At 46.1% G+C, this 16,039-nt stretch overlaps 1 protein-coding gene across 2 annotated transcripts in view; it reads left to right on the forward strand.

The window, feature by feature from the left end:
- The window catches only part of meis2a (Meis homeobox 2a), a 76,120-nt gene extending 60,314 nt beyond the window's left edge, over window positions 1-15,806 (forward strand). The window contains exons 10-12 of one of the 2 annotated variants that reach the window (XM_079221914.1): window positions 9,809-9,867; window positions 11,520-11,630; window positions 15,459-15,806. In XM_079221914.1, the coding sequence (XP_079078040.1) occupies window positions 9,809-9,867; window positions 11,520-11,630; window positions 15,459-15,784 (496 nt within the window). In that variant the 3' untranslated portion in view covers window positions 15,785-15,806. The remainder of the gene's footprint in view (window positions 1-9,808; window positions 9,868-11,519; window positions 11,631-15,458) is intronic. The other variant, XM_079221915.1, reaches the window with a different exon arrangement.
- Window positions 15,807-16,039: the final 233 nt, after the last annotated feature.

Below are 16,039 nucleotides of genomic sequence, written 5' to 3' on the forward strand. Positions count from 1 at the left end.
GTGTCACATTAAAAATAACCCCCATTGACCTCCCTCCCCGTCTTTTAAGACACAATGAGAGAGAGTGTTTTTGAATATGAAAGGGAGATAGAGTTGTAATGACATCCTTAACAATGGCCCAATGTGTTATTCTTACCTGTTGTGTGTTTTCTGAAGCTGTGATTCATGGCCTGGTGCCCGTGTGGCTTTGAGGTGCAGGCCAATAAGCCCATCATGGAAGACCCTATAAATCAATATAGCCCTTTGTTTGTTTAAGCCATGCTCCATCCCAGTTCAGGCCTGTTATGGATGAGATATCAGTGGAGTCAGTGCCAAGCAGAAAAGGGGAGGGGAAGGGGGAGGGAGTCACAGGGCCTCTCCACAAAAACAATCCAATCTTAATTGGACCGTGGCCCAAAATCTTAGAGATATCTAACCCGGTAATTAGCAATTTGGGAGAGGTGAGGAATAAGCGGTGCATCTTGCAGCCACATTCTCTCCATGCACGCACAAACAGACGTGCTTTGACGAAGTTATCAGAGGGAGCTGGAGGAATTAGCCACTATTATCCAACAGTATTACATGCATAACAAGATGCAGAGATACAGAGCTGGATAAAGGAAGGGGGGAGAACAATGAAGACTACATTACCCTAATCTAGGGTTTTTCTCCTCCCAGCCTTATGAATATTTATTCCTCCCATTATCGACAATGATGTTTCAATCGGGAGAGTCTGTGAGCATGTGCGGCGAGGAGGGAGGGCGGCGGAAATATCTTTTCCCTAGTGGGGGTTGACGGAGTCTGCCTGTAACCCGCCTCCCCCAAGACATATCAGCTCTATCATCTTCTTGTTATACTGAGACTTTCTGCCGCTTTCTCACAGGTATGAGGCAAAGAAATAGCAAGTCTCCAAAATGATATATCTGCCCTTTGTTAGAAAGTTCCACCTTTTCTGACATAATAGACCAATCATGATCAAACTCACCCCTTCGATATTTTATTCTTAACCTACAAGATTTCTGAGAATGGGATTGCTTTTATTTGGAAGATTTACTCATGGCAGTTCACAGGCTTGCATTCAAGGCCCATATTCTGCAGTGGCGGCTGAATTGAAGAGATTGTTGTATGTTGTTGAGATTGTTGTATTTGTTTCAGGCTGTCACATATGAAGGAGGCCAGTCAAAGCTGTACACAGTCAGTGGTAGAGCTGATCTGAGAGGCCGAGGGCTCGCTTCAGGCCACCAGGCACATCAGAGTCCCTGTGGTCCACTCCACAGTGTCAGTGCCGCTTCTGCCAGCAGTCCTCTCCACAAACAACAGCTATTTATATCACTTGCCTGCTGCTGGACTTTTTTAGCCCTAAACTCTGCTTCTGACCGTGCCTTCACATGTGTGTTTGTGTGCCTGTGTTGACGCTTATGTGTGTCAAAGCGATTAAGTGCAATTGAAACTGAATGAATTATTCAGTAGGAAGTCAGAGGCAAGCTGACAACATTTGACCAACCAATGAGTCTCGTCACTAATATGTACAAACGCACTTACTCAGACACAACAGTCACTCACACGCCACAGACACAATGGTGAGAAGATGATGACTTCCCAGTGGGAAGGAGAATCCCTCTCCAAACACAGACACACACACACACACACACTCTGGATCCTTTACTCCCCAGTAGTCTGGCTCTTAAAGATTCTGAGTGCACCGGCACCTAAACCCAGGCATTAGAGAATCCCGACTAGGTTTAGGTGTCACTTTTTAATTGCTCAAACTGCTGTTCATTTTCACTGCCCTAAATTCATGGTTGATAGTACAGCAGTGTGAGGAGAAAAAAGTGAAAACCAAGCGGAGAGAGAGCCTGTGCTTGCGTATATAAGTTTGGAGTGGGGTGGTAAAATGGGGGCACCCAGCGTGTGCAACCTCCCATTGGCTCTGCTTTCTGACTTCTGCTTATGCATTTGAGATTCAGGAGCGCAAGTGTGTGTTTGTGTGTGTGTGTGTGTGTGTGTGTGTGTGTGTGTGTGTGTGTGTACATGCATGCTCACAAGTGTACGCAGGCATGTATGTGTGTTGCGTAAGGACGTAACTGCTGAAGCCCCTCTTGGCAGGCCCCCTCTTCTTCTCTTTGAGCTGAACCCATTATAGTCTTATAAAGGAGGGAGAAGTAGAGACGTTTGATATGAAGCAAAAGAAATAGATTGGCCTTATTTCCTGCCTGGCTGCTGCAGCACAGACACTTGTGTTGCCTAGACGATGCAGGCAATTGACACTCAATTTTGTTTGAAATATCACGCCTCTATCACACCATTATCAGCTTCCCCTGGTAATCCACAAAGCCGCCCTGTTTGATATCTGACAATAAGGGGGAGTCACAGAGTCGCAGAATCTCTCACTCGATTACCAGGCAGAGAGGGGGAAAAAGGGTTGAGAATGAAAGGGAGCAGAAGACGATGGAGCAAAAGACAAGGCAATGCAAGAGAGAGTGAAAGAGATAGAGATGGAAAGATAGTGCGGGAGGGAGACAGGGACGCTGAAAAAGTCACACATTTGTATGATAGCATTGAGAAGTGGGTGGTAGCGGGGATTATACCTGCCGCCCCACAGAGACGTACAAAGGAGCCCAACAGGCCTGGCATTGTGGGAAGAGGACACATCTGGGCAATAGGGGTGTCACTCTTCACAACTGAGAAAATGGGACGATCTTGTAAGCACACCCTCTCATCTCAGGGGGGCTGATGGGTAGGCCGGGGTAATCATAGTGATGGATTCATTCTTTCTTTCCCCCCAATCTCCTCTGTGTGTGTGTGTGTGTGTGTGTGTGTGTGTGTGTGTGTGTGTGTGTGTGTGTGTGTGTGTGTCTCTGAGCATCATCTGTGTGAGTCTGAGCATCTTTGTGTGTGTGCCAGCACATCTATGTTCTATTTCCCGCTGGCACTGCTTTAAAGCAGGAAGCCCTCACCCACCCAAAAGGTGAGAAACTGGCTTATGAAGTGTGAGTGTTACCTTCCAGTGCTGACGACCTCTGTCACGCGCTATGTGCTGGAACCTTTGACGGGGGCTAATATTGACATATGTTGAAGGTTTTCAGATGCTCTTCAAACAACGCAAAACACAGCTGTTAGTCCCTCTGCTCCTGGGCAGGCAGAGAATACAATACCTTTTGTGCACCTATGCACGTTAATAAGGGGTTGTCTTAAGGGAGGGAGCCCAAAAGTAAGAGAAGGGAAAGGCCTTGCTAACAAGGGAGATGGGGATCAACTCTTTCCTTAATCCCGCTGTCTGGTGGTGATATTCAAAAATAACAGCGTTTGTAAAAACATTCCAGGGCAGGGGTGCCAGCCTCGAAGGAAAACGAGGTTAATGACGGGAAATATTAGAGGACCGCCTGGGAGAGAGAGGAAGAAAGAGAAAGACTAGATGATTCCACCCTTTCCTCCTGAAAACTGCTGGAGCTATGGCAGGTTAGCCATGCTGGGTAACTACAATAAGGTCTCTTTCATACAGGTGTGTTGACGCCTGAGGCAGGCTTGGCCTCGGTCCTTTCCATTCACCCTGGCTGATTTGAACAATAACTATCATATCTCTTAAAAGAGAAGGGAGGGTGAAGCGTCAAGAAGGAGATGCCTGAGAGCTGTGTCGGGGCCAAGAAAAACCCCCGCTGCCGTTGTCAGAGCTTGTTGATGTTGTCGGGAGGAAAAAACGGGCTAGTTTTTTTTTTTAACCCACCCCCCTCCTTCCATAACCCCCACATTTTTTTCTCCCTCCACTTCTGCATTGGATCCTGGGTTTTTGTGCCGTAGGACAGAGTGTAGTGAAGAGACAGAGGAACAAAGTGCTGCTGTGTGGAGCAGCAGCTGCTGCTTGCCGGATCAAAGGGGCAACAAGCGTGGTCTTCCTGGCCCAACGCTGCTCTGGAGGTGTTTGACGGACAGTCAGCAGCTGGGGCCGCACAGCCCGCCATGCAGGGGTCAGGCTGCTGGACTGCTAGGCCCAGGGGTGACATGCCCTCACTGGACAGGGGGAAGAGGGGAGAAGGTGTTAGATGGGAGGGTAAATAGAGGGAGAGATGTCTATGTTTGTTTCCTTTGTTGTTTGTCTTGCTGTTGTAGTTTACAGCGTTACCTCTGGGACGATTACTGTATATTTCTAGTCATCAAATTGCATCGGGCCGTAAGATATTTCTTTTGTGAAAAGTTCTCACTTATTCATCATAATGCATAGGCGGTTGGAGCCTAATTTTAAGGATAAAAAGCATCACTAGAATAGCGTTGCACTCCACACTGCAGTATTCCACCTCTTTGGTGCTGCCAGAAAATCAGAGCGAGAAAAGAGAGACAGACAGGGAGCGAGCATGCCGCAGTGCTATTGATTTATTTTAATTAGCTGCTCGTTAAATCGTGTCAGTTTGCAACACAAATATATAATTCTTTGTCTGATTTTCCACTCGAGTCTTAATGACTTGAACTCCCCGGGTTTCAGAGAGCAATGACTTCTGCAGCTAGGCTGGCGGAGCAATGCAAATGTTACTCATATTGGACTGGGGAGGGGGAGGGGGAGGGGTGGGGGGGTGCCACAAAAGGGCAATGAGTGGAGTAATAAAAAGGGAAAGAAAAACAGGTCAGTGAAAGTCCATGGAATAGAGGTGAAACAGTCCCCCTTTGAGAGGCCGACAAAAGAGTGTGGAGGGGGGGGGTATGGAGGCACAGTGGATGAGAGAAAGAGGGAGAGAGACAGAGGTAAAACTATGTAAACACAGTGGCTGCCCTAAACGTGGGCCCTCTCTGACGTTCCTAAAAAACGATCCTGCCTCGCTCCGCTTCACATCTGCACTAAATCAAACACACGGGTGAGGTAATGTTCGCCCGGCTTATGTCTTTTGACTCCTGTTTTAACTTAAAGAAGGGAAGAAGGGATAGAAAAGGGGAAACTGTCTCAGATAGGATGAGCTTGAGGAAGCTTCTCTTTGTCCATGATCTCCATCCTGGAGGAGTAAAGCCTTTGAAACGCTCCTTTGTGATGATAGTTTATGATAAATCCATAGATACTGTAGGTTCAGTCTGGTGGCAAGATGTGCGCTGATTCAATCAGGGTTGTTGACACTACAGTAGATCAGTGTTGGAGGTTCAGTAGCCCCAGACTGCCCCACTGTCTGACTGGACCATAATTAGTGTTTGCTTATACTAAACACACCCTCCTCATGGGGTTAATTTGCATGCACTTCCTGGTAAAAGGACACTGAGTGTTTTTTTTTTACTTTTCTTTTGGGAGGGAGGGCTCAAACTAAAGCCTTCCTCCTTTGATTTCAGTGAATTGTGACTCAATCGCTGGCGGTTTGGAATCTTTATTTCTGTCTGAAGCAGAAGTATGGAAGCAATGAGCTCTAATAGGAACCAGAAGATAGTCATGTTTGCAAGCAGTGATCAGGCATCGAGTTCAGCACGTTCTAGTTCATATTGTGTCTAATTTCCCTGCAAAGACAGACAGGGGCCCAGGAATTTGACTGACAAACGGAAACTTGCCCCGATGTCCCTGGCATAGGAGCTCTCCAAATGGGCATTTGCCAGTCAGCCGTGAAGGCAAGAAACTGTCAACGGTTTCTGCACCACAATTTCAAAGCGGCATCCCCCGTTCACACGCCGGGCTCCATTTGGAGCAGTTCGGTGGCCTTTTCTTTGGAGAATACATGTTCAGTATTTCTCTGCTGGCTCTGGCTCGGTTTCTTTCTTTCATCACAAACTCGTCAAACGAGTGACCCTACTTCTGATTGGCCGGGTTCCCTCCGATCTCCACAGCAATTGGCCAGCCAAGCAGCCAGGCTCTCTCCCTCTCTCCCTCTCTCTCCCCCTCTCTCTCTCTCTCTCTCTCTCTCTCTCTCGGCTGTGCTCCAGGCTAGGGTGGTTTGGCATGACAATTTCTCAGGGAAGGAATGCTGACAACAGGAGCGAGTTACCAGGTGTGGCTGCAAGTCAGTTAACCAGAAACAAGGCCTTTCTGACGGATTGAGATAAGGAAGCAAGAAAAACATTAAATAATAATAAACACAAGCACTGAGTTTGACAGACTGGTTTCATCTTCAAACTACCCGCACTTTAAATAGTATTTGTCAACTTTATTTTATGATGATGATGATTATGCTTCGAAGGGTCATAAAGTTGAAGGTCTTTACTTTATTTAATAGCACATGGTACGTTTTAGGATGAAGTAACACTCGGTACATACACTCGGTGTGCTAGCCAGGGTATTTAACACCTAAGCAGACGCTCTCTCCCTCCTGTGTATGTAAGCAGTTATTAGTAACCAGTGATGTGTTCATCCAGCCTAGCGGAGACCCCGTTACATGGGGACTCCTGCTGCCCTGGCTCCATCGTTCAAATCTACCTATAATTCCTCTGCAACCTGCACAGCCACAACACTCAGGGCGCTAGTAAATGAAACACTATATATATATATATATATATATATATATATATATATATATGTATATGTATATATATATATTGTCATGGAGCAAGGTTCTCAGTCTTTCTGTCGTCATACTGTATCTACGTGTGTTTGTACACACGTGTCACTCACCGCTTTTCAGGTTATGTCAGTGTGAAGTGCTACTGTAGGCCAATTGGCAGTAGCGCGTGAGGAATGCACCAACGTGCGCATAGACACACATATTGACTGACGTGCATACATAATTCACATGCACGCTCCAACGCATTCTTAGCACTGCAAGAGGAGTTTTTGATATGCAACTTGAAAATGTATTACAGGCTTATTGGCTTGAAGAGACCAGTTGCCCATGTTAAACAGCAGTGGGCCGCTGCCCCCACCAGCCCACTTTCTCCCGGGGTAATGTACACATTCTGAGCTGTATCCCGAGGAATGACCTCTACACGACCCCCTAACCTTGCCTTTAATTATTTGTTTGAAGACAGCATGGAGTTCCCATGCTGAGAGGCTTTGTGTGTGTGTGTGTGTGTGTGTGTGTGTGTGTGTGTGTGTGTGTGTGTGTGTGTGTGTGTGTGTGTGTGTGTGTGTTGGTGTGTGTGTTGGTGTTTCTGTGCTCTAACATTGAGCAGAGGCAGGCCATAATAAGCTAGACCACCAGATGTAGATAATAAAACATGGGCTTTGGGTTGGAGTTTTTTTTTAGCTAGTGTCCCCTGTGAGCCTCCAGTGTTCTGGTTTGTCTACAGACACACTGGCGGTGGTTGTGGTCATGTCCATGGTGTCGATGTGTAGATTTACAGCGCGCACACGTATGTTTTAGCGAGTGGTTGGGAATTCAGAGTCCCTGTGGTCAACCTCTGTGTCTCTCTCTCAGGGCCTTAGTACCTCAGATCCATCCATCTGTCTGTCCACCCCAGTTTGACTGGCCTTCATCTCTGGAGGATTCCTGGTTGTGTTGTTCTAAGCACACACCATTAGCAGCTCACGGGTTGAGGGAAAACAGTGTTATCAGGCCTGGCTCTGATAATCTCAATTGGCTTTACTCAGACTGATAAAAGGTGCTCTAAGGCCACGAGAGGGGCCCTTGGTCACCACCCACTCCCTCCAGTGCACCGCATCGCCCCTTGCTTTACTATGGCAAATTGTTTAGCGTACAAAACAGAGCCTTTGTGTGTGTGTGTGTGTGTGTGTGTGTGTGTGTGTGTGTGTGTGTGTGTGTGTGTGTGTGTGTGTGTGTGAGATATGGTGGTGGTCGGCCAACAGGGAATGTTGACAAGAAGCAGGTCCATCTCTGAAACAGCTTGGAGGGAACATATTTGAATAATCCATATGTTTGTGTTCACAGCAATGAGCTGTTTCGATAATTAAATAGTTCTATTTCAATGAGGGCGAAACCTATTCCTGTGTACTTTATGTCATACATTTCCTGGACAAACACAAGAGAAAGAACACTGTTTTTAAAGAAACCTCTAGAATTACAGCATACTCTCCAGTACATCTGCAGTCACTGGAAACCGTATGGGCAAATTTAACACCTGGAAAGAACTGTCTTGATATTATGTGTTTATGGTTATGTCCCAAAATAGGTAATGCACATAGTTGTGATTTTGAGCCCCTTGGTGTGTCTGAGAAAGCAGGACAAACATTTTGGCAGGCCTTACACTCTGAGCTTAAAGAAGGGAGTGTGATACCAGGAATGTCGTGCTGTTTACTTGCTGAGCTGGTTTTGATGCTGAAAGTGTCTTTCCTTATTAAGCACTGCAGGTGTTTCTGACAGTGTAGTTATCTAATAATGCTTTGTCCTCTTTGTTGCATGGAAAAATACTTTCACACTTAATAAACCTTAATCCTCATGCCTCCCCTCAATCACAAGTCATGCAGTACAATCATATAATTTCCAATCCAACGTTCATTGGCGCACCCCACCTCCCCTCATCCACTTTCGAGCCTTCTCATTCTCGTATAGATGCGTTTCATCTTTTTCTCTCAGGGGCCCGCGGCACCCCTGCGTACCTGCACTCTGGATGCCCCCTGGCAAATGAGCACCGCGTCTCTCTTCTCCCAACCGTGCATTTCGTACGTTTAACCATGTCACTTTGAGCCGGGCAGATTACAGGCGTTTAAGTTCATTGGGGAAAGTAAGGGCAGGTATCAGGGCTTCATGGGGGATTAGGAGCCCAAATTGGTTCCAGCTCTCCCTTCCTTCTAATGACCAGTTCTTTGCCGTACTGATGTTGCCGTGGCCCGTACGTTAGAGGAGGGCGGTGGCCTGTGGGGCCTTTTTTTTTTTCCTTCTCTCCTGTGCTTTTTTGGAACCGGCAAAGGACTTCATGCTGGACAGCTCCAATGTGATTTGAAACCCCTCTTTAATATCAACCACATGGTGGTACCTGTAGTGCTAAGTCCACGCTGCGTTTTTATTATGTGAAAGTGAATGAGACAAAGACAGAGAGAGCGAAAAGGGGGTAAAAGAGGAAGAAAGATAGAAAGTTGAAGAACTTGCTTGACCGAGTGGCCAGCTTGTGTTTGACACAGCCAAAGGCATCTCCATTCCAAGACAAAAAGGTTGCCCCTGGCTGGCATTCACCTCCGGATGACCTCCGGCTCTACACTGGAAAAGCCACAGGAGCAAGGCCGGCTGGGGAGGCTTTGTGGAGCTGCACTTATTCGCTGCTGTGGTGGTGATAAAACTTCAGACAGCCTAATTGATGGGCTCGCTGACATAACAATACCTTGTGAAAGCACGGAGTGGCCCATGCCTGGTCCTCATTTCTAGACAGCTGGAAGGGGAGCAGAACCCCCTACAATGAAGCCAGAGTGGGGGTCCCACAGAGGGAACGGGTGAAGGTGGGGGTGGAATGGTGGGGAGTAATGAAAGGAACCATTTGTATCCTGCACTTTGCTAACTTAGAGCTTACTTTGAAATTCCAATGGGTGATAACACTCCAGAAACAACGTTGTTTTGGAACCGTAGACAGGATACTGTACACTATGTGTGAGGTTTCTGTGTGCAAGTGGCTGCAGGAAAGAAAGGGATGTGCCACGGTTCCTCTGTGCCCAGGCTGCACTTAATACTTGAGGAATGTCTCCCTGGTGCCCATAGCAACCAAACGTAATCAAAAGCTTTATTAAAAGAAGGGGGAATAGATCATAAGGAACATTAAAGGTATCCCTCGCTGGGTTCCCAAGTCTGCACACAATTGCCCTTTTGTTTGTTGCAGTTTTGTTGTGAGCGGCTCTCTCAAGGACTCGGTGGCTAATGTTGCCATTAAGTCATGCAAAACTGTTTTGTCTTTGTGGAGGCTTGTGATGAATCTCTCAGTGTGTGAATGCTGGGTGATTTAACGTTTGTTTTTCTCTTCTGTTTTTTTTCTCTCTTCTCTCTGCCAGGTTCATTAACGCCAGGAGAAGAATAGTACAGCCCATGATTGACCAGTCAAATCGAGCAGGTAAAAAAACAACCCAGTTGACGCTGAGTGCTGCTTCTCTCTCTTTCTCTCCCCAGCATGTAGACGCCCTTTCCAAATCCTTTGCTGGCATGCACATTATGCCTGAAGCCCAGATTTTTTTTAACAGGGCACTCTACATCTCATTCCCCTCTCCCCCAAAAAAGAAATCTGTTCTCCTACTCCCTCATCTTTCTGTATGAAATGGGTTCAGCAGTGGGTGCGGGCCGTTTGCTGATTGACTCTAATTGGAGATTTCCCAGTCTAAGTGAAGAGAGAGGTATATTAGCACCCTCTCTGTGAATTACTAATTGGACACAAGAGGAGTGCCAGAAATGCTAGCAGCCATTTATGAGTTATCTCCTCGTTTTTTTGGTTGTTGTTTTTTTTGGAGGGTTAGGAGGATTCCCCTCTTTTTCTGCTGCGTTTCTATTTTATTCCCTCAAGAATTTTGATATTAAGTAGGCATTCAGCACATTTCAAATATAAACACTGCTACATAGCTACTTAGATATATTTTTAGTATAACAGTATCAGTTAATGTATTTTCAGTCATGAAAACTGCCTTTAGGAGGAAGAATGAATACTATGCCTTGATTAAATCAGATCTGATGTTTTGATTTAACGCAGGAAGAGATTTTCATTTCTTAAAACAGATTATGGAAAGCTTCATATTGTTAATTGATTACACACTTATTTCCCGTATCTTTTGTGGTCAGATTACAAAAAGCATCAACTGAGTAGCAAACACGCCACTCTGTGATCCTGTGGAATGATTCAGTCACCCTAAGCTTCATTGACTTTGGCATTACCAAAAAGAAGCCAAGTAATTTGTCTCTGGAGGGAAAAGCTGTTATTGTTGATTAGCAAACTCCCCATCTTAAAAAGGTCCCCACACACCGGGGTGGAGATTGTTCAAAACGAACATGAGCCGTGATTAAAATGAGACGCACTTAAAAATGTGGGTGATTCTCTCTACAATTATAGCACTCTTGTGTGGAATAACTGTTCGCAGGTGTCCTATGTGTGCCAATCAACAATCTCTACAAAAACAGGGTGACTAACAGCTCCCCCTAATCTTTACGAATTACAGATTATCCAAGATTATACTGCTATAGTCCTAGAATACACTGTTTCCTACAGTCTCCAAAGAGCGTCACTTCATTAGGGCTAATAGTAGGCAAAACAAGATACGACTGGGAAAATTGATTGCTACTGATTCTTCTGTATCATAACAGATAATCAGGTAAATCATTCAGCAAATTCAATAATGTTCAATTAGAGTTATGTTGTGTCACAGAGTTGATGACTATTGACTTGAGTATTGACTGACTGGGTGATCTGCCCCATGGCAGACATTCTTCTCACCCTGTCAAACTGCATGCTTTCTTCTTAGAGAACAATGTGAATGTGGTTTTGAATGACACTGGTGTGTGTGTGTGTGTGAGAGAGAGAGAGTGCTTGCATGCATTGGGACCTACTGTATGCGTGTTTGCATGCCACGTGTTAGTCAATGCGGTCCACAAACATGAGCACAATGTCTTTCAGTATGTTTGGGCTGGAGCTAGGACAATTGCTGATTGTCTGGTGTGTTTTCTCTTCTTCTTCCCCCCCCCCCCCTCCCTTTTTCATGTCCACGTTTTGACTACAATCAGGTTTTCTTCTTGATCCTTCAGTGAGCCAAGGAGCAGCATACAGTCCAGAGGGCCAGCCAATGGGCAGCTTCGTGCTGGATGGTCAGCAACACATGGGGATCCGACCAGCCGGTAAGTCCGTCCACCTCTCTTCCTGCGTCCATGTTCCCTCCTGCCTCCTTTACCAGTCACCAGTTTCACCCCAGTTATCGCACAGCTGATCAACACTGATCCTCTTGTCTGTAGCATGAGATTAAGTCACCTCAGCACGGAGCACGTCCCAGAGTCAGCCACGTAAACCTAATACTAACAACTGCTACACAACCACAATAACACTTCTCTTTAAAAGCCTCCTCACCGTTCCCCGGACTGTCTGCTGCCTGTCTTGCTTGTTGTTTTTTCTCTAATCAAACACATCTAGGAAACCCCCTTGTAAATTATCATAACAAAGGGATTTGTGGGATGCCATGCAAAACCCTTACCTCTTTTTTACATCTTTCACCTCCCTAATAATTTCCTATCTAACGCTAACCACTCATCCTCTCTATCAGTGGTTCTCCTCTGACCTCTCTGTGATTCAAACTCCTTCTGACCCTTTTTTCCCGGCGTGTATCTTCTCTTTCTAGGGCCTATGAGTGGAATGGGGATGAATATGGGCATGGATGGGCAATGGCACTACATGTAACCTCCATCTTGTAAAGCAAAAAGCAAAGAAAAAGGGGGAAGTAAGTACTGGGCTCTCTTCCTTGTTTTTTCTGTGTTTTTTTTAACACTTTTGGGCTGTGGGTTTTATTCTATTTTTTCACCCTCAATTCCCTTTCATCTCACCCTTTTTTACACTGGCCATAATTTTGCAGCAAGCTCTGACCCCCTACTCCCTAGCATCAACTGTGCACCAGAATGCGTGGTGGTTTTAGCAAGATGCTTTTAGGGGTAAAGGGGGCGGGGGGAGGGGGCAGTAGCCAAGGATGAATTTAAGACTTGGGAAAAAGGGGGAAACCGTCCTGGGATAGAGAGGACCCGTCAACTTGTGGCGCCAGACAACAGGAACAACAACAAGAAGTAGGCGGGGAAGAAACAACCTGGCATGGCATGCGCAAATTTATTTATCACAACAGCACCATCGCTCTCCCCGTCCCGGACAGCCAATGCAAATGTTGGACATTTAGGGAAAAAATAACATCTCCTGGGGAAGGGGCTGACGGGGAGAAATTAAGCAGGCTCCAGTGAAGCGATAAAGAAGGAGAAGTGAAACTGTCCTCAGAGTGACATAAATCTGTCTGGGGAAGGATTGATGCCCAAATTATCTTATATGCAAAGACGGCACCGCACTACATTACGGTCCCTGAGCGAGATATACGGGCCGTGGGTGACATGGCCGATCCTTCACTGGGGGTTTGGTTTGAGCTGTGTAAAGGGAGGAATGAGTCTGTGTGTTTTGATTATTTTTTACTGGAGGGAGACGATTTAAGGGAGGGTGGGGGCCAGTGACTAGCCCGACCTGAGACTCACAGACAAGAGCAGGGAGACATTGAGATACATTTATAAGGTTGTAGACACAAGCATGACTGCATCTAAAAAGGAGGGGATCTCTTTCACACATACATATACAGTCTCTCTGTGTCGGTGTAATTCTGACTGTCCGTCTCACTCACACACACACACACACACACACACACACAATTCCTATTCAGCTAAATGGCGGCAGTCTGATTAAGCTGGCCATTCCACCTCCCGCTTGTGCCACAGTGCTGACATTTGAAAAATCAAGACATATCACATCCCAGAGGCGGCAGGGCAGAAGAGATTTTATTTTAACACCTAAACTCCCTTGCCCAATGAGGCACAATATAATAACACTTACCTTGATTAAAAGAACCCTTTATATGTAAATGGAGACTGAATTTTCCAAAGGGTCACAGCGGCAATTCTGCCGACAGAGATCATTTCACCCCTCTAGTCCTTGCTTCATATCTCTCTCTCTCTCTCTTTCCCCCTCTGTTTCTCTCCGTCTCTCGCTCGTTTTCTCTCATCCCTTCCTGTCTTTGCTAATGGCAGCAGGGAAAGAAAAAAAATCAGGAAGCAATGTTCCCTAAAACAGCCACACAGAGACAACATTTGCTCAGGTTGGCTAATTCTTAATATACGGCTATATAATTCTGAGACTATTTAATTACGTAACATACTTTATGCTTCATGACCAATTACATTAATAGCGTAATACAGAGGAATATTATCCTCTCTTGATTTGATTACACAGCCACACAATATGGTATATTTGGTACTTAATTATGGCCAGCCATTGAGCAGGACCACTGTGCCATAACAGAAGTGCACAGCCAGCCAGGGAGGCAGGCATGCAGAGATGGAGAGAGAGAGAGAAAGAGAGAGAGAGAGAGAGAGAGAGAGAGAGAGAGAGGCCCAGTCTGTCCTCAGTTATTGTCTTCAGATGGTTTTACCACTCTTGTTAATAAAGGAGGGGGTCTCAGATCTACTTAACAGAATGACTGCAGCTTACAAGACTGGAGATTACCAGCTTACAGTGTCAAAAACATCTGCTGGGCCTTTTAACAGGAGCTGCTCTAGGTTATATGGAGGTGAGGGCACCCATCATACCCCAACACCCTGAATGATTTATTTATTTTATGACCCCAGTAGTGAGGTTTTAAGAGACCTGCTCTGACAAACATGTGCATTTCAAATGAACTGACATGGAAAGGGAGTATTAGAAAATAGCACAGCTTTCAACCAATGAGACTGGTCATTAATCTTGGCTTTTGCTGTCCTTTTTTTCTCCCTCTCTCTTTTCTGTCCTCCTCCTCCTCTTCCCCTCACCGGGGCCCTCCAGTGTAATTTCTTAATTGCAGTGTACTAAGGTGGAGGAATGCAGAGAGTGAGCATGCCTAGTGACCTTGCAGTGACCTCTCCCCTCCTATTACAGCTTCTAATCCCCCAGGGGTTCACATTACAAAGCAGGCCGGCCCAGACCCAATCCCAGACCCAGGCCCCCTGGCTCCAGCGGGACCCCCTGCTCTCACTTGCCTCTCCCCAAGGTCCAGGCCTTTAGACCAGCCATGTTCCCATACTACAGTCCCAGGCTCCAGGAGCAACCCCCTCTCACATCTTACTTTTTTCTTTCTGATTTCAACAAACAGCCGTGTGAAAAGCCAAACAGTGGCACTGCTGAGCCAGCTCTGTGTCCTGGGTCCTGTCACAGTGTGAGAGAAGCCAGCATGCTGAGGTCTCCACACATAGGGAGTGAAGTACATCTTAGGGGACATCAGTATACCACCCCTGCATTTCCTTTCTTTTCTCTTTCAACTTCCTTCCTTTTATCTTTGCTGCTCTTTTTCTACTTGCAAAAACCCCACACTCCACGCATTTAAGAGCAGAACTTAGTTTTTGCTTAAAATGCTTTCATTCAGTGGAACTGAGATTTTATGCTCTCTGTCTTGTTGATACAGCTAACTGAGTCCTAAATTATTGAATGACTTTTGTAAGGCATCCTAAATCAAATATGTTCACAGAGGCTCTTCCCCATGAGACGATGCCTGTTCGGTTTGTCACTTAAGTCATCTGGGGAATTGACAGTTCCACTTGTAAAAGTATTAGCACTCCTCCACATCAATATGGCCGCTTGCTTTTCCTCACATCCTCCAGGACTGCAGTGTCTGAGGATGACTGAGGATCACTTTCCAACCTGAGGCCTGACCACAACACTATTGGGCATTGTAAACCACTCACCATAGCCCAAAATAGCCCAGTGCAATAATGCCTGTCTTTACTTGTCGAAGCTAAACACTCTGTAGTCACAGGCGCAGTGTCATAAAATGTGTTTGTTGTTGCAGTAGCGTTTAAATTGAGTTAAGCCCCGTTAATGGAGAAGGAACATGTCAAAGAAAAAAGTTGTATTGAGTGTGTAAATTAATTTCCCTCTTCCTGTCTCTCTGTCTCTCTCAGGTCTGCCAGGCATGCCAGGGGAGTACGTACCTCAGAGCGGTCCTATGGGCATGAGCATGGCCCCACCAACTTTCACCAACCCTCATCCGATGACCTCTCACCCTTCCCAGCTCCGACACGGACCACCTCTCCATGCGTACCTGCCCGACCACCCCCACGCCCACCACCACCACCACCACCCTCATCACCATCCCCACCACGCCATGCTGATGCATGGAGGACCCTCATCGCACCCAGGAATGACCATGTCTGCACAGAGACCCCCTTTGCTCACTCCCATTGACCCCAGTACTGGAGGACAAGGCCTGGACATCCATGCCCAATAGTATAAAGGAACTTTGCTACCACGACCGCAGCAGCTACTACGAGAAAAGAGTTTTAAAAAAAAGAAAGCATCAGCCCACAATAAATCCTATTTGGAGACTATTTTTAAGAATAAAAAGCGAACCCTTTTGACCAGAATTTGACACTAAAGAAACAGAATTCCAGATGAGCTGTGATAATACTTTTTTTTTTTTTTTTAGACTTGTCAATTTTGTTACTTTCATCCAAACGGAGGACCAAGCTGACAAGAACACTTT

This window comes from Taurulus bubalis (assembly GCF_910589615.1).
Source record: "Taurulus bubalis genome assembly, chromosome: 1".
Classification (NCBI taxonomy): domain Eukaryota; kingdom Metazoa; phylum Chordata; class Actinopteri; order Perciformes; family Cottidae; genus Taurulus; species Taurulus bubalis.